General features: G+C 37.8%; 1 protein-coding gene across 1 annotated transcript in view; it reads left to right on the top strand.

Moving 5' to 3' along the window:
• Positions 1–18,037, top strand: part of PTPRJ (protein tyrosine phosphatase receptor type J) — a 110,872-nt gene extending 92,835 nt beyond the window's left edge. Inside the window, exons 10-23 of the mRNA XM_063289368.1 lie at positions 1,230–1,490; positions 2,187–2,318; positions 3,380–3,581; positions 3,714–3,832; positions 5,710–5,797; positions 6,719–6,757; positions 7,732–7,819; positions 8,100–8,190; positions 9,491–9,564; positions 9,650–9,784; positions 10,462–10,581; positions 12,217–12,377; positions 14,077–14,212; positions 14,480–18,037. Of these exons, the coding sequence (XP_063145438.1) occupies positions 1,230–1,490; positions 2,187–2,318; positions 3,380–3,581; positions 3,714–3,832; positions 5,710–5,797; positions 6,719–6,757; positions 7,732–7,819; positions 8,100–8,190; positions 9,491–9,564; positions 9,650–9,784; positions 10,462–10,581; positions 12,217–12,377; positions 14,077–14,212; positions 14,480–14,638 (1,805 nt within the window). The 3' untranslated portion in view covers positions 14,639–18,037. The remainder of the gene's footprint in view (positions 1–1,229; positions 1,491–2,186; positions 2,319–3,379; positions 3,582–3,713; positions 3,833–5,709; positions 5,798–6,718; positions 6,758–7,731; positions 7,820–8,099; positions 8,191–9,490; positions 9,565–9,649; positions 9,785–10,461; positions 10,582–12,216; positions 12,378–14,076; positions 14,213–14,479) is intronic.
• Positions 18,038–19,253: the final 1,216 nt, after the last annotated feature.

Here is a 19,253-nt window from a genome sequence, read left to right as displayed (position 1 = left end):
GTTACTTTGTTTCTAGTAGTTGGATGTTAGGCCGTATTATTTTTTAATTCCCCCATCTGGGGTAGGAGAGCAACTAAATATTAGGATAGATATTTTAAGAGGTATCTGACAGTGCCACATCCCACAAGAAGAGCTAGATAATCATTTATCAGGGATGCTATAGATGAAAGCTTCCTACATCTTTCAGCTAAAAATGTTATGTGATTCCTTAGTAACTGATAAGGATTTTGCTCTAAAGATGCACCTTGTGAGAAGACCTCTTCTGCTTGCAGAAGAGCTTTTCCTGGGTGTTGCATACAAAAGCAGTTACGTTCTATCAGCTCTTGCACCCCCAGGAGTTTCTATCATTTCTACTATACTGGGAGGGACTCTTATTGACTCCAATACTCCATTGACCAGCTGGCTAATACACTGAAGTTGCATATTTATACAACGAAGAATTTGGTTACCAAATTTATCCATTTTTCTGGGGTGTTACTATGTACTGACTCAGAAACTAAGAAAATGGCCTGTTGTCCTATACCATGCTAAACTACCAAAGTAAAAAAACAAGGTTAAAACTAACAAAACTTACCATGTTGTGTTTCTAACTGTGACCTGGTTAAATGTGTTGAGTGAACCCAGCCAATATTTACCCAAGATAGTCTTGAAATTAGAAAACTCAAGTCAAATTGAAATGTAAAGATGATGAGATTATAATAGAATGGTAGGCGTTTGCTTCTATCAATGAATCAATATACTGCAGAAATGTAATTCTGAATCTTTTCAAGGTTATAGGCAATATTTCAGCTGAGTAGTGTCTTTAGACTCTACAACAAATCATCAAATGATCCTAGATTTGTGATTTGAGAATGTTATTAGTAATGAAATTCTGTTCAGGTGTCCTCAGAATTAAGTGCCAGTGAATTCAAGTGAGCTTACTCCACAGGAATTGTAAATATAATAGCCTAAATTCATTCATTGATCAGATGAAATTTATTTGAGTTCAGTATTTTTTCTCCTTGTGCAATAATGACCCATTTTTATGTTGATATGGTTTTTCTCTTAATCATCACAGGAATGCAAATGGGGTATTAACTCTTTAGCATCTTTTTTCAAAAAATAAACAGAGATGACTGATAGGAAGAAACTGTGTTTTTCTTTGCTCCATGCTACTTTATTTTTCATTCAAATTTATCTGCTTATTAAATCGCAAATGTGACTAACATAGGTGTTCTGTTTTGTTGCAGATCCAGCATCAGTGGATAAATTGGACTGTAATCCAGTAGCGAAACAGCCAGAATTACTTCTAAACTGGAGTAGTCCAAAAGGAGTTTATGAAGGCTTCAAAATTGAGGTCCTAAATATTTGGAACAAGACCTTGAAGAAAGAATATCAAACCACAGTGACAGACCTGGCTTACTTTACCACTTACACCATTAGAATTGTCACCCTTTCATGTGGGAAAGTGAGCTTTCCTCAGGAAGAAACGTGTCTCACAAGTATCACTAGTAAGCATAAACCTACCTTGTATGGACTTGTTGAATGAATAAAAATGATACAGCTATTGGATGCATGTATGTATATTTCCATTTTTACATGAGAAATGTACTTCCATGAAAACCTCTGTGGGTCAGTGCTTCCTTTCTCTTCCTTGCACCCCTCAAAATCTGCTTTATAAATTTCTGGAGCAGATCTGTGGGAGAACACATTTGAAGAAAAATTGTACCTCTGTTCCATTTTATATACTGGTTGTTTCAACTTTTTAGTAAGCAGAGGGGGACAGTGTTATATATTTTGTTTCCTATGGTTTACAACTCTTCCTTATTAGTATGTCAGTATCTATGTGGTTACTAACAGTTGACACCAGCTTGATGGCACATAATCAATCTGATGTGGCAATACATTTATCTCCAAGTTCAGGGATGAATACTGTATCTAACTGGTATATATGTATTACAAAATTACTAGTTCAAATGAGGAGATGCCAGTCCAAACTGGAACATCTTTTACTTGGAGGCAGTTATGAGCAACTATCCAGACACATCCCTTTCTGCAGTTTGAGTTGGAACATGGGGTCATAAAGTTTGCATGATGTGATGAGGTTGCTGCTTTGTGAATGACTGTCTGGGTGGTGGTTTGGCACAGTGTTTTTTTCTTATTCCTTCCATATACTGATAAGTTCATGGTTACTTTTTCTTTTCCAGATCCCCCACCTTTGCACAAATCCCCTACTGTCGTGGCAACCAGCCACAATTCTTTAAATGTTCAGTTCAGTAGTTTTAATTCAAGTCATGGACCTATAAAAGCGTATGCAGTAATTATTACCACACCAGAAGGTAAAAATATTACATCTCTAGTTTTTTTTCCATTTATCTAAAAATACTTCGTCTTTATGTCATGAGGTTTATACATAAGGGTTCTTTTATTAAAAGAAGAAGAAAGAGTAAGTGAAAGCTAAATTCTAAGACAGCACTTAGATCCAGTAATCCAGATCCTTTGCTGTATGCAAAGGTCATCCTCTCTTGTTTTTAAAAATCGTTGGGAGAATAGCACGTTTTTTATCGCATGCCTGCAAATTATACCTAGGTGATCTTGTCTGATTTTGAAAAGCTAAGCAGGACTGGGAGACCAGGAATAATTACAGCTGTGGGCTAAACTGGGAAGTCAAAATAGCATCCCAGAAGAAAGCAGTGGCAAACCATTTCTATATTGTTGCTAAGAAAACGACATGGATATGTCAATGAAGCCATCAAGAGTTTTACAAACACCTTAACACTGTATCATTTTCCTCATAAAACCCAGCCACATACCTGAACACTTGCTCAGTAAATCCTTAAGGAGCTACAAAACAATAAGCAGAAACTATTATAGAGATCCTCACCTGCAAAATTTATAGTATCAGCTGTAGTGTCCCCCCTGACTTACCCAAATTGGTCAAGGGGTGTGAGCATTGGATATTTTTTTCTTTTAAAAAGTGAGGGAGGGAATGAAATGACTACATCTTCAAATTCTGTTCCAGTAGTAACTTGGAAAATTAAACGGCAGTATGATCAATTTCAGAAACATTCAGGTGAAAAAGTATTTCCTTTTTATCAGCAAATTCTAGAAACTGGGAAAAAAACAGTTTTGTCCATTTACTCATAAAAATGTATATAAACTATTTCCAAAAGTGAATTCAACTAACCATCTTTAGAAATTTGTACTGTAACTTCTGTTCAGGAATATAGCAATACAGAATCTTGCATGTATAGAAGTGAGGCATGTTACAGTCATCAGCAAACTTCCCAGGCAGCTGAATAAAATAGTAAAAATATGTCTCAATGTTTTTTCCAATTTAAAAACAGTATAATAGCATTTCGTTTAACTTTAGCTTAAAGTGTGCTATTTTCCTAAATAGGTACAGTCTCCAATGAGTCTTTAAAGTACACATATAATGATTTCAGCAGTCAGAAAACAAAAACTTACGTTGCATATGTCAAAACTGAACAAAAGCGTTCGTCTTCTTCCACCAACAATCAGGACTATGATGTTGAAATAGGAAGTGAATCTACAACATACGGTTATTTTAATGGAAAATTAGATCCTCTTGCTTCATACAGGTAATTTTTCTTACGTTGCATTTTCCAGTTCTGCATGTGAACGAAACATGATGAATGAGTAATTTACATATTTAAACTCTTGACTGTATTTCAACCTAACAGCTATTTTCTTTCTCCCCTACCTTTGATTAGGGCATGTGTGGCTGCTTTCACTCAGATTGTATTCTTGAATGAGACCATTGTCAACGCAGAGAAGAGTTATGTCTCATTTTCACCTCTTTCACCATCTGTTATCTTACCTCAGAATCCAGGTACTGATTAAATTCTTGTTGCAAACCCACCTCTGCTCAGACCAAAACCTTTGAATCTTCTGATCAAAATCCTTACTGAATTTGAAGAGAAAGTCAATATTGTGTATTCATAAATAGACAGAGGCATAAAAGTAGTTTAACAGGCGAGGTGTGATGGAATGTGTTCCTGAAGGAGGGGGTGATGTGGTAGATTCTGGCACTGTTGCTGGCTCCCAGGGGAAGAATGTATTCCAGACTGATGAGAGGCTTTGCAGCCCGGACTCTGTTGATGGGAAGATTAAGAGGTTCAAGGGAGCTCCGCCCTGGAGCCCTTCTGGGTTATTTTCCCTTAGGTTAGTTGAAGAGCCTGAGTCTGGCAAGATTGATGTCGGGAACCAGGCCAAGAACCACGGTGAGCCGATATTCCAACTCTAGTCCTTTACTGTTCTCACTCTATAGACAGAATCTTGCCAGGTTCAGGCTCTTCAACTAACCTAAGGGAAAATAACCCGGAAGGGCTCCAGGGCACCTCTTAACCTTCTCATCAACGGAGTCCGGGCTGCGAAGCCCCTTATTCAGGGTCACAACTGGGGACGGGGGCGGGGGACAAGCAGGACATGTGCCCCAGGTGCCATGCTGGGGCTGTGTGCCAAAATGAGCACCGGGGGGGGGGCGCCACAATGGGTGTGGAATCCATGTTTGCCCTGGGTGACACAGACCCTAGTTGCGGCCATGCTCTTACTAGTCTGGAGTGTGTTCTTCCCCTGGAAACCAGCAGCAGCACTGGAATCCACCACACTAGGAAAATATAAGATCTTAGGGTGAGCATCACCTAGGCCATCCTGGGAACAGCAATGCACCCTTGGGGTAGTCATCTCTGAAAAAACCATCCACAGTATTTAAAATATCAAGGACACCCAGGGAAAGATCTTCATTGAAGATCTCAGTGTACAAGCAAACCTTCATGTTTGCAAGCATTTATTTAGAGACCTAAGCTTTGGAAGGCCACGTTATAGCCACTGTTTGGCTCAAATCCAATAATAAACAGAGACATCCTGCAGTTCCTGAAGCATAAGCATACTATAACCTTAATGGTCAATCCAAGTTAACAGTCTTATCCCTATATTTGGAACCATTTTCTAAGACATTCCCATGCAGATCAAACTACAGTAGCCTAGTCTGAATTTATCACAGCAGTGAATTACTGAAGCCAAGCTTTCTCCATCCAGATAGAGTTTAAGGTGGTGCACTAAGTTAACATGATGGACAATATTCCATTGGGTTCCACACTACCTGTTAATAGGAATCTGCATGTGCCAGGACTTGTTCTATGCTAGTCTGAAGCCTTATATGTGCTAGCATATATGACAATTAGCAAACTATAAATTTTACTTCATGTTCTAAGCTCCAGGCTCTTAAATTTACTTGGTGTTATTAGCACCAGTTTCTTAAATTACTGGGACTTTTTTTTAAAGTAGGGCAGATTTGTTTACTTAGCGAGTGGTGTTGGATATTCCTTATCACTAAGGATACTGCATAGGCAGCCCCTGTCCCTGAATCCACTCTCAGTTCTGAGAACTAACAAATTTATGGAAAACAATAACAAATATAAGGGATGTGTGAATTGCCAATTCACTTTGCTTTGATGTAGTATATCAGTGTTTCTCAAATTTGGCAAGCTTGAGAAACCCTGCTGTGTATCAATGAAGTTTTGAGGTAAAGCTGATCCAATTCAGTTGGCTGCCTTTATTAAGGGCTACATTGTGGCAATAAAAGCATCAAATCTTAGTTACAGTCATAGACCAGCATAAGTGGGTGGGGTACAGTCATTAGAAAGAAGCATAAAGGATCTAAAAACATACATCAAGAGTGAAAATTATTTCTTCCCCCACCCCAAGCTGTCATTACAGGAGCTGTTGTTGGATGCATTCTAGTTCTCATAGTTATTGTTGCAGTAGTGGCATTCATCTTCTGGAGAAAGAAAAGGTATAATAACAACTTATAATGCAGCTACATTTTGAGTTCCATGATAAATCATAGGCATCTCTACCGCAGTTTCCTCCACCAAGATTCTCCAAATGGATTAGGCCTAGAACTCCCAGAATTCCCAGCTAGATCGTTGTCCATATGGTTTCCTCTAGATATCTTCAGCTAAAAGATCTAGTCAGCATAGCTGTCATGTTCACTGTTTCAATGTATTTTAAAACATTGTAACGTTTCCCATGACATGGCGCTGACGCGTGTATGGGAGGGAGCTGCTGTGAAACCTTGTACCAAACTCTGTCTGTGGAATCTGGGGAATGGAATGTGTTTGGGTTATTCTGTCTGTTCAAGGACTTTTCCCACAGACCATCAGGAACCGTTAGGAGCACCTGTGGATATGGACTTGAGAAGATTCTAAGGGGGAGGGATTTCGTTTTCACCGAGGGTTTTTAGTTTGAATTTGCCCGCGCTTTTAGCATTCTCAGCTTTCTTTATGATCCTGCATGCTGTTCTTTAATAAATCAGATATCCTTAAACTTCTGCCTGTGAGTCTGATAATGTTTTAGAATAGGCAATCATTACAATAGCTATTAATGGATTAGGGGAGTTGTAATTCAAAACAAGGAGGGCATATTTTTGTTTATTCTTGATTTAGATCCATTGCTACACGGACCTTTTTTTTTTTTGGTTATAAGCTATGTATCCTGGAATAAGGCAGGACTGCTGGTTACCCAGATCTGTCTTGTGACAGAAGATTGAATACACCATCCTTTAGCAATTTCTGAAAACACTTTTGTTGCCTCCCCAAAAGCATAATTGATGGCATAATGTAAGTGCATTAACTAGAGCTGTGAAAAGCTACATAGCTAGTTTGCGATAAATGAAAATCCCAACTAACTTTTTTTCAAATCTCCAATTTTATAGGAAAGGTGGAAATAACGAAGTGCCATTTACTCCAATTGAGTGAGTTGAATGTTGCTTTTTTTCTTTGCCTAGTACTCAGAAATCTGTTTGAACTATTTTTTCTCTGATTCTGGTTTGAAAATGGGTGGGAGAGAGTGATACATAAAGAGTCCAATGGAGTTGGGTGGCCCATACATTCAAATAAATAAATTCTGAAACATTTCCAAAGCTTTACAAACATTTAAGGTCTTTAGAATTTTAATAAGCAAGTTAATCTTTAAAAAAAATCATTCACATAGTTACTAATTGTGCAACTGGTATCACATCAATTTTAATTTAATAATTATTTTAAAATCCTTCTGAATGAAATAACATACCTAAGAAGCAGGAAGAAAGGAAACAAATAATTGGAATCGGCATTAACATAGCTTAAAATCTGGATAAGATCATTTTTTAAAGCAACGCACTGGTTTCAAAACTTAATTGGAACCATTCATATCACAACAGGGAATTGTTTTATGGAACTCATTACAACCTTTGCTAAATCCCAAGTATTATATGTAAAAATTGTTTTGCTCAGTTAATAAAGACTATAACTAATGTATATTTTTTTCTTTCATTTTTCCTTTCCAGACCTAAAAAGTAAGTAAATAATTCAACCCTGAATAAACAAACAGAATTAATGTGTCTCCCTTTCTACCCAGGTATTTACACATTATGATTTCTGCTTAGTTTCTAAGCCGTTTAGTGTTGATTTTTGAGTGAACTTTTTTGTCCTTTCTTTACATGTTAAAAACTTCACTTGTCAAGTGACTATGCTTTTGACCTTTGGAATTTCTAAATTGCTATTGTCTCTAATTCATACCTTGATATGCTTCAGCATTTCTCAGTGGACACACTTGGCTCTTAGGCATGGAAGTTTTGGGGTTTTTTTTGCATAATTAAGGAGTTAATTCCGAAAGTGTCTCAGTACTTTTTTGTAGTTTGAACAAAACTGTGCACTAAACTGTAGCTGCTGTTTTTGTCCTTTGCAGGTCAAAGTTACTGAAAGTTGAAAATTATGAATCTTATTTTAAGAAACAGAAAGCTGACTCGAACTGTGGGTTTGCTGAAGAGTATGAGGTATGCATTTTTACAATTTTTATTCACGCAGGAACTATTATCCATACATATATGGTCACTTCCATTATTAAGTAAATTCTTGCAACTTGTAACAGTTACGTATTTGAGTGGATTTCAGTAAAGAGCCAAAACTCAATTGTGAAAGCAAAATAACAAGCAGAGATAAAAATTACCCTTCCTGGCATCCACTGTCACTGAAGTACAACAGTACTAAATATTCAAAAACTGTTCCTGTGTTTTGAGACAGAAAAGTAATTAATTATATCTTTCTCTGTTGTAGGATCTCCGGGTAGTTGGTGCTAATCAGCCTAAATTTGCTGCTGAATTGCCAGAAAACAAAGGAAAAAACAGATATAACAATGTTTTGCCTTGTAGGTTCCCCATTCTTGTTCTTTGTTTATTCTTACTACTACTGAAAGTAGTTTAGCTGTAACTTTAAAAAATGTGATCAGAACTTTCATTTGTTAGGTTTTCTGATTTTTTACTTAGCACTTCTAGTGATTAAGGCAACGGGCTAGAAACCAGGAGACTGTGAGTTCTAGTCCCGCCTTAGGCATGAAAACCAGCTGGGTGACTTTGGGCCAGTCACGCACTCTCAGCCCAACTCACCTCACAGGGTTGTTGTTGTGGGGAAAATAGGAGGAGGAAGGAGTATTTGGTATGTTCACCGCCTTGAGTTATTTATAAAAATAATAAAGGTGGGATATAAAATAAATTAAATAAATAAAAACAGTTGTAATAGAAAAGGCAACTTTGATTTTGATTTTAAATTCTTGATATTTTACTTGGACCATGACACAAAATTTGGTATGGATGGTAGACCTTGGCTGTCATGGTTCAGTTAAGAACTATGGAGGGAATTCATATTGTAAGGACCGCAGGTAGCCAATGGGTTACTCTTTCTTTTTGCTTATCATACATATGTAGGGACACCTGGAAGAAGATCGCTAAAGCAAATCCTAAATATTGTACAGGTTCACATTAGAGGCCTAATCTGTAGAATTGTAATTTCCTTCAATCCTGTTGATCGCAAAAGGATTTAAGTAATTTTTTCCTGAAGTGTGCCTAGTTAGTACACTATTTGTTTGGTCTAATAAGATCATCATAGTCTTTTACTTCCCACCTCAAGTTGCATGGACAGCCATCAAATAGGAACCAAACCTGATTATGAAAAGGAGTATTCTCATGTGTAACCAATTCCCATTAAATGCTTGATGTGATGTTTGAAGTGTCTCAGTCCACGCATTCAGAAAAATGAAGGGGAAGATAGGTGTCTTTAGTGCTCAGAAGCAATCTCTCAGTAACCATGCTTCTGTACTAAGCAATTCTTATGTGTACTAGATAAAAAGCTGTATGTTGATCATTGTCCCCTAAAGAAAATTTTGAAAATTGCATTCCAAAGCTGCTTTAGCTCCTTTCCTTAGTGGGCCATGATTATTTCATGTGACCAAGCATGATTAATTGGGCTGAAGTTTTCATTTGTTGTTAAGGAACATTCTTTCTACTTGCCTAAGATTTAACCTTTGGCTTGAATAATTAAATTCACTTGTAACCCTACTTCCTATATTTTTTCACTTTGCATCTGACCTTTCACAATAATTGCATTTTATTTATTTAATGACTTTACATAATAAAGAGCAAGACCTTACATCTCTTTTTTTCTCCTTGCAGATGATATTTCTCGTGTTAAACTTTCAGTTCAAAATCATCCAGTTGATGATTATATTAATGCAAATTATATGCCTGTAAGTCCTGGTTTGTTTAAAACACATGTTATTTAGTGTGGGGAGGTTGTTGAGAAATGATACTGAGACCATACTTTTATCACAGGGGTATAACTCCAAGAAAGAGTTCATTGCTGCGCAAGGCCCTTTGCCTAACACTGTGCATGATTTCTGGCGCATGATCTGGGAGAAGAAGATTTACACAGTTGTTATGTTGACGAAATGCATTGAACAAGGCCGGGTAAGTTTTTTAAAGTTCTGGGACCAGTTACAAAACATCACAGCCCACAACAACTGTGCTATGCCCCATGCATCTGAGTAGCATTAGAATTTATTTAAGACTATTATTCCCTGCTCCTTACACAAAACAATATTGCCAGTTTCTGAATAATGAAGATGCAGGATATATGCAGGAGAGAGAGCTGTGCAAGAAAAGCCAAGATTCAGATTTTGTCCACACTGGAACACTCAAAAATGAGTTTAGAGGAAAGATAGAAGAACAAGGTTAGTTTTGACAGGGCCAAAATTAAAAGTCAATTATTAACAGATACATATTTCCATTTAGATTTTATTTATATTCTTGGAGATAATGCAGCAATTAAGGAGCAGTGGATACTCCAGCATGTCATGTCTATAGATACAGAACAACAGATAATTAGAATGGTGTTCTTTGGCAAGGTTTAGGAGGTTTCTTGTAACTGCTGTCTAGATGGTGATTGGAATCATGATAGTCTTCAAGGTAGAGGAGACATGGTTTTCAGTCGTTTCTTGAGTTCTCTAACCATGCTGGCTAAGAATTCTGGGAGTTGTAGTTACATCATGTCTGTCTGGTACAATGTATCTCCAGTCCAAGAAAGGATTTGACATTGTAAAATTTATTTTATGAATTATTAATCTATATGTCATTTATATTTTTAGACAAAATGTGAAGGGTATTGGCCAAACAAACAGTCCATGAACTATGGGGACATAATAGTGGCCATGACTTCAGAAATTGTCCTTCCAGAGTGGACAATAAGAGATTTCTCCATGGAGCAAGTGAGTTGTGATTCTATATTACAGAAGACTCTGATAGAAGCAAATTACCTGGACTCTTGGCAGTCAGGGTTCAGACCCATGGTATGGGAGAGAAACTGCATAGGTGACTTGTGGCAAGGCATGGATGGTGGGAGCACAGCTATTCTTGTCTTGCTAGACAGCTTGGCAGCCTTCCGTATTGTGAACCACAGTATCCTTCTGTGCTGCCTATAAAGCTTGGGAGTGGGAGGCACTATTTTATGGTGATTCCACTTCTTTCTGAGCAGACAAGTCTGTGGTTGTGGTGTGGGAGGTCAAGCCTGCAGGAGCACATGGAGATCATGGCCACGAGGGCCTTTGTCCAGCTTCAGGTGCTACCACCACTGCAGCCTGATCTAGGTCACTTACACTCTTGCCCTCTCCAGCTTGATTGCTGCCATTTGCTATTCATGGGGCTGCCCTTAAAGATCACTGAGCAGCCAGGGGTCAAGATGTTCAGTTGGGTGCCATCAAGAGAGTGATGAAACCTGACCCCATGCCAATGGATAATATCACCAAGTGGTTTTCTGTAGATGTTGAGTAAAAACAGTCCTGCAATATGCCCCATTTTTATCATTTAGTTATGATAAAATAAATATTGTTATGATAAAATAAATATTGTAAAACTGGATTTGATAGAAGGAATTTTTCACAGATGTACCAAGATTGGCATTGGGGCTGTGTTTTAACAATTTTGTATGGTTTGTTCCTAAAGCTAAATTTAGTATTACTTACTTACTTGCTGATTTTAGGTCAGTTCATATCTTGGCTTGTCTCAAGAATTTGGGTGGGGGAAAAAAATATTTTAAAACCTTGAAGTTTGGAGCTAGGCAGAATCCTGTCAGTCTTTAATTAAGAGTAATGTGCCAGGATCCAGAAATTACCCTTACTTTTAAATTATTCCAGGTAGGAGCAATGTTATGCCAATAGATTTCAGAATGGGGCAATATATTATTCCCCACATAGGATAAATCTTTTTCTTAAAAATCATATTAAAACTATATATATTTGCCTGCACTTGCATTAACCATATTTAATTCCAGTTAGTCAGCTTCTAGCATTACCATAAAAAAATAAGAATGAATAAAAAATGTAGGTCAGAAAATTCATTTGTTCTTAATGTGAACTCATAAACATAGTTTGGTTTTTTATTCCCCTGCCTATATTCACCATGACCAGTTTGTCATTCTCTCTCTTCCAGCAGCTGCCCTTGGACCTAATTTCACTCCTTCTATTTTTGCTTCCAGTTAGGCCAGTTTTGGCAACCTGGTGCCCTCAATTGTGCAAAATACCACTCCCAGAATTCCCAGTGAGCTTTGTTGTCTGCAGTGCTACCTGATAATTCTGGGAAATAGAGCCCCAACGCAATTGGAGGGTACGAGGTTGAGGAAAAATGTCCATTTGCCCAGATAGCTTTGATCTTTTTTTCTCCCAATGTGCATTTCCTTTGTTTGATATTACAGGACCAAGGTATACTAAACAGTAGTCACAATACAGCCCTTTTGATAGCTTGTCAGAACAAAGCTTCTTTTTTTAAAAAGTAAGGCAGGATGCCAGGAGGCATCCACAGGAATAATTTCTTTGTGAGTTCTAACTCCTCCTCTGTATGTTGACAAGGGTGGTTCACCAGAGAGTCATCCTGTGCGTCAGTTTCACTTCACTGCCTGGCCTGATCACGGGGTTCCAGAAACCACTGACCTCCTCATTAGCTTCAGGTACTTGGTTCATGAATTCATGAAGCAGAAGCCACCATCTTCTCCAACCTTAGTTCACTGCAGGTACAAAGATGCTGTCTTTATGAACGTTAAAGTATGATTCTGTGTAGTTGTGCTTGTGTACAATGAATGGCAGATTTTCAAGGATATTCATGGAGATGACTGCTTTCAAAGTTATAAAATCAGGCAATGAGCTAGTAAGTGACAATGCCATATGCAGGATGGCAATTAGAACTCAACCCACACTTGAAATGCATGCTGTCAGTGTGACACTCATACACAAGGGGCACCCAGCCTTTTGGCTTGTACCCTCTTAAATCATCTGAACAAGGGAGGCTATTTTATATTGATTATATTTGAATGTTATGCTCCACCTTGGATTTATGTATTCTCCTCCTCCATGGCCTGAAGTGGGCGTTTGGAGTTTTTATATTTACTTTTAAGTAATTGTGTGTCAGTCAACTAGAGCAACCAACTGCAGTTTTTTGACTTGATGGCATCTAACTAGTTGGTTTATAACAACTATGATCAGTTGGCTGGTAGAGAGTCACGCTGCCACTATAGCAAAAAACATGGTCCCAGCCAACTGGATTATCCCAGGGAGAGGAATGGACTGAGATGAGAGCTGTGTATATATTTCCAAATACGATAGCATGTGCATCAAGGTATATATCAGAAGGAGACTATATGTGTGTTGGGAATGTATGCACTTGAAAAGTTATACAAACTTTGGGATGATTTAACTTAATGTGCGTATGAGGCACAGAGTGTTGCTAAGTGGTAGCTACCACAAATGGCAGAATTTTTTCAAGCTCATGGAGTCAAAAACAAACCAGCTGGAGACTTACGGTCAGGCTCCCTCTGGCTTTAAACAATTTTTTATTAAATCGAAGCAGGTGTGGGGAAGGAAAAGATCAGGGTTCAAGTCCGACTTGTGCTATGGGAGTGCTTTTTTTTCCCTTTTCCATATGTTTTCTTCTAAATTGCCCTTCCCAAAATGCATTATCTCATTCTGTAGACAATCAGAATATAAAAGCAAACCAATCACTCAACTTTTAGCGCAGTTGTTAAAAAAAAAACACTAGGGCCAGGTCATGTTTTCTTCTTCATCCATTGTGAAACCCTGAGGACCTGCCTGGGCATTAGATACTTTATTTTTAAAAGCCGGAAAGCCACTTTCTTGGTATCGTAGTCATCGTAATTTGAGAGCATCTGCACTTTCCTTTTTCCTTCTCCATAATCCATCCTCCAGCTGGCAAAACTGTTTTATGTATAAACTGGCTTGGCTGTTGCTTTCGGTAAATTGGTAGTCTCCTTCAAGTCGTGGTCAACTCCTGGTGACTTCACAGATGCAATCAGGAAGTTTTCTTAACAATAACACAGAAGTGATTTGCCACTGTCTTCTTCTAGTATAAGTTTTTTTTCCCAATTTCCCAGTCTAGCCTACAGCCGTATTATCCCTAACAATCCCCCATCCATGTAATCCAGTAGTCTCCCATCCACACCTTGACAAGATGACGATGATGATGATGACAGAACATTATACTTAACCACACTGTACTCTAGTCCCTGGAAAAACAGCATATAGATTAAATAGGGTAGCTGTACAACTAGGACATTATTTCTTTTCTTTTCTTTTTCCTTACATAGAAGAGACAAAATTGGGCTGTGCTGTCTTTAAACTGGATTGTAAATGTAATGGTTGAAAAAGCTAATAGAAGAATGAGATGAAGGTATTCAATCCTGTGCATTTTTTAAACAGTGCTGGTGTTGGGAGGACAGGAACTTTCATTGCAATTGACCATTTGATCCAGCAAATGGAGATGGAGAACACAGTCGACGTGTATGGCATCGTATATGATCTACGAATGCATCGATCTTTAATGGTACAAACAGAGGTATGGGCAGACTGTTATTCTAAACCTGCAGAAAAATAGTTGGATATGTCATAATTATTAGGGCTGTACAGTGCCTTGGATTTGATCTCCAAAGTGCTCCAGAGTATGTAGCAGCTTTTGGAGATTGAATCCAAGGTGATACACAGCCCTAGTCATTATTGGCTTCAGACACGTGCAATTTTCTCTTCAAACTGATGGGTGCGTCATCTAAAACGATTGCATTGGTAAAGCACTGGTAAAGATCGCCTTGTCTTTTTTTCCCTTTAGGACCAGTATGTCTTCCTAAACCACTGCGTTATGGACATTATTAAATCTAAGAAAGAGAAGAAAGCGGATCTCATCTATCAGAACACAAATGCCATGGCAATCTATGAGAACTTCACACCATCACCATATATTGGGAGGGCAAATGGCTATCATGTATAACTACAAAGGAATGACATGCTTCGCATTTGGGCCTTTTGCAGAGGAGGTGGAATATGCACTGCTTTTGTATGACTTCATGTACAAAGACTTCAGAACCTGTTTTGAAGATGCACATGTTCAATTGCCAGTGGAAACTCTGGTTTTGATATAGTGTGAAAAGAAAAAAAACTCTATACTGTATTTTGCAGAGAATTTTTGCATTGAGGGTTGATAAAGCAAAGTATTATTGGTGAAATTAATGTTGGCTGAATAAGAAGATCCTTTTTAAAACTTCAAAAGAGTGAAAAACAGACACTTTTAATCTTTTTTTAAATGTTCATGTTCAGACTTCACAGGATACTGATTCTATTGTTCCTGTTCCAGAAACATTAATGATGTACAGTATATTGGTCACTTTAACATTTAAGTTCAACAGTGGCTGCTCAAATTCATTTTATTTAAAATGGGAACACATAAACCTTTTATAAATAGGATATTTTATTATGTAATTGTGCCTTTCTATTTTGCTAAAGACAAAATAATCAGAGATCTATATTTTTGTATTGAAATTCTCAGATGAAATCTAACATTTGAATATGATTATTTCCAATTTCTTATCTGGAATACTTATGCTTATTCCTTCCTTATGGAAGTTGCAACCATTCATTTATATGATGCTTTATTCTGCAGAAACTTTATTGCAGAATTAATTTACTTGATCATGTGAGCACAATAGCTATCATGTCATATTTTGGTTTTGTAAGAAGGACAAGGCTTTCTTATATGGGTAAATTAAAATTCATCCAGTTTTATTTTCATGTATTGAAAATATTCCCACTTTTCTAAAATTTTTGGTGTTACAAGCATATTCATATTCTTTCCATGCCCTTTGAAGACCCTGGCTGATCTATTTCTCAGTACCATTTTCTTCTTTGATCTCAGTCTTAGTTGCCCTTATTATAATGACCATCAGATTTCATCTGATGTCATACTTTGGATGCTTAGCAATTCTTGTGAATTGCGATTGTCCTTACTGTTGTCAAATATGATCAACAATGTGAAAGAAAATGGTGATAAGAAATAGCAGCCGCTTAAGAGGGAAAAGGGAGTCAAGCTCTTACTTTGTGGAATATGCTAATTTCAAGGTAAATATCAAAATAAGGGATGTCCAAGTTTCAATACTTGTGACTGCAGGTTTAACTATTAGGGCTGTGCAACTAATAATGCAAATATAGGGAGAGTGGGTGTGTTGAGTGACAACTCTAACTTCCTATCAAATTTAATGCTTTTATCAAAGTTTTCAAAGCATAGTTCTTCAGGGCAAGGTTTTTAAGTAATATACAGCATATCTGCAGTGCTCAGTGTTTTAGTAGATTTCCACCCAAAAGCAGGTATATTAAAAGTGGAGTTTATAGGACCTGGGAATATCACAGCATGCCTTCCTGCTTGACCACGGTAGTTCAAGTGTCTCAGTCATGGCATGCTTCATAGGCATTATCTAGCCCAGTCCTGTGGTGACTAAAGATGGTATTTAATACTGATTAAACAGGAAAAAAGGAAACTTCTTTCATTTAGCAATTTGCAAAACCCTGCACTTGTCCTTCTATATGTTCCTTGCCTAGGTTGATCTGCATAGTTTCACTATTTTAATAAAAATTCCCTCCAACTTAAAACTGTAGAAACTCCCATTCCAGAAAAATGGACTGATCCCTCTAGAATAATGCAAGCTTCTTAACTGGAATCTTCTCTGTGTTACATGTTATTTTCGTAACAAGAGTCCAAATAAACCAATGGGGGATTGGTGCATTCTTTTGGGGCAACCTGTTAGGCACAACAGTTCCACAAAATCTGTTCAACCTTTTCATATGAAACTGAGCAAACTTGAAAAGTTAGAGGGGCTTACTAGTCCTACAAATGTTACCAGATCTTACAAAAGATCTTTAATGGCACTTTTTCTGTTTTAAAAAGCAACGTTTCAATATGCCCAGCACAACCCCCTTATACCTAGTTGACTTAAAGTTAGGAGGCTTCATTCCTTTATCATGGGATGGATAGTCTACATTCAGAGGGCACCCATGGTGCCCATCTCTTCACCATTACACTGCTTATATTCAGTAACAAAATGGCCCATTTTCAGCATTACTTGCTGAAATGAGTGGAAGTAGAAGCAGGGGGCCTCTGGGAAATAGCCCACTCCCATTTCATCTCCTGACACCCTTGCAAAAGGTCTTAAATTTGGTCCTGTTGCTACCAGATTTCAGTGATGTGATTTTTGTGAGGAATTTGAAAAGCTTCCAATTATGGGAATAGCATTGTTTGCCCCCCAGAGGCTTCACCCACCAATTTCTACACTCCCCAGCTGAATTTATGTTCCATCCTTCCCTTGCAGCCCTTAAGGCTAGGAAAGTTGTGCACCTCTGTCTTACAAGAACCTACCATTCCTGCAGTTTTCATGAAGTTATGTTAGAAAGACGAAAGATTCTAAACAGAACTTGATTTCCCATTGCACTCAGTGGAGACATTGAGGTTTGCATAATTAAATGAAGTTTCATACTCAGGTCCCAAGTTGAACCAGCCAGAATTGACTTCTTCTGAATTGGAGCCCAAATTAAATCTTACACTAGCTACTTAAAAGCATGTTACTGTGTTGCAAACTGAATACTGTAGAGATAAACTCATTTGTGATTTCCCATTAAGTCCAGCATTATCTCACACACCCTTCATGTATTCTCAGGTTTCCGAATAACTATAGGAGAGTAGTAATAATTGGTTCACAATATGCAAAACAGCTACAAAATTACCGCATTGGTCGTTTTGAGTGCCCATTGCGGAGTGAACAGTTTATCCAAGTTAAAAGATTTTCACTCGATAGCTGTCACTTCAGTTGATCTTGAGGACTGACCACAAGTGGCATTCTTAGGGGAAGAGAAAAGCTATGTAGCTTTATGGTTTGCATGTGACTGTTGTAATAGTGTGTGGTATTGGTGGGGTGGGTACCCCTCCTGTCCTGGCTATGTTTTTGTGTTCTTTTCTGTGACGAAGATTTATTTAAAAGTGCAATATTTGATTGATTGAATGACTGCCTCTATTTGAATAGAGTTTACTCAGGTTCGGTATTTTTCCTGTTTGTTCTCTGGTTCATGTTCTTGTGCATATAATTTTCAGAAGCCTGAAGAACTCCTGTGGTAGAGTAATCACATTTACTCTGTTACTTTCAGACTAAAAATACAATGATCTACTGAAACTCTCAGCTGCAGAGTATTTTATGCAGTGGAATACACACACACACACACACTCATGCGTACGTTGCTGTATGAATGTATATATAATTGCTCTGTTTTTGTATTATGCTGCTGTAGTTTGTAATGGATATGATTAATGAAAAATGAAGGGTTCAGCATTAAATTAATGTTGTTGGTACACTGATCTGACAGCGATGAAGACATTTTTCATGAAGGACATGGTTTCTGAAAGGGAAGGGGATTCATGTATTTCTTTTAGTTGATGCGCTGGCAGCATTAGAAACTGGTATGATATTTGAGTGTATTATAGAGCTAGGATGTATTTTAGTATTGTAGATTTCACTCAGCTTTTTCTTCAGTGCAGCCCCCCGTTGCATGAGGCTTGTGAACAAAACTGCTCACACCGTTAAACTTTAAGATTTGGGGAAATTCCAGTGTTACGAAGTTTGGAAACAGACTGCTGTATAGAAATGTTTTCCTAGTCTATGCCGCTTCTCTGGTACAGATGTCCATCTTTGGTGGCTCCTTTTACTCTTTATGTTCCTTCCATAAACTGGCACTGGATTTTGGTGTGTTTGTCCAAATGCATTCTACTTGCCTTGGTTTTTTTAATAATCTTGTTGCCCTATCTTCCTCATTACTCTCTCTCTCTCTCTCTCTCTATATATATATACACACACACACACACACACACACACACACACACATACACGCATAGTATATAATTTACCAGTATGTGGAAGTTAAATAGGAAGAGGCCACCTCTTAATGTAACTTTTACTCTGCAAGTTGGTGAGAGCCCATACAGACTGATTTATAAAGATGAGGTTCTTTGTGGTGAAAGCTGGTCCATAGGAAAAAAGCTTTGCAGACAATTTAACTGAGAAAAGAAACTGGTCAGGGATAACAAAATGCTAATCACCTAACAATGGATTTAAGCAGCCTTCATGGGTTTTGAGGTAATTACAGTTATAGAAAAAAACTTTATGGCTATTATATCTGGGCTGCAAAATCCGGAATGACCAGTAGAGAGCCGTTAAAAGATGCAGAAAACGGTCTTTGCTGCTCTCTGGTAGTTGTCTAGATCTTTGCCACCCAGGTCTGATAGCCACACATAATTTCCCTTATGAACACACCCAAACCTGACCTATCGGTTGTTACTGTTATGAAGTGACTGCCCAGCCATGCACAAACAACTGCTGGGTCAGAAAGTTACCAAAGTTTAGGCCTCTTTCGTACTAAAAGAAATGGTATCTTTTTATAGGAAAGCAGTAGTAGAAAGATGTGCCCACAATTTATGCTGATAGACCCACTGGCACAAACATTGCTTAATAAAAGTTTTAGGGCTCAGGATGAGAGGTGAGTGGTGGGCAGAGTGGCCTAAACCTGTGTTG

Source organism: Candoia aspera, chromosome 1 (genome assembly GCF_035149785.1).
Source record: "Candoia aspera isolate rCanAsp1 chromosome 1, rCanAsp1.hap2, whole genome shotgun sequence".
In the NCBI taxonomy this organism is placed as follows: Eukaryota; Metazoa; Chordata; class Lepidosauria; order Squamata; family Boidae; genus Candoia; species Candoia aspera.
The sequence above is the reverse complement of the archived record's forward strand: the minus strand, read 5'-3'. Positions and strand labels throughout refer to the sequence as shown.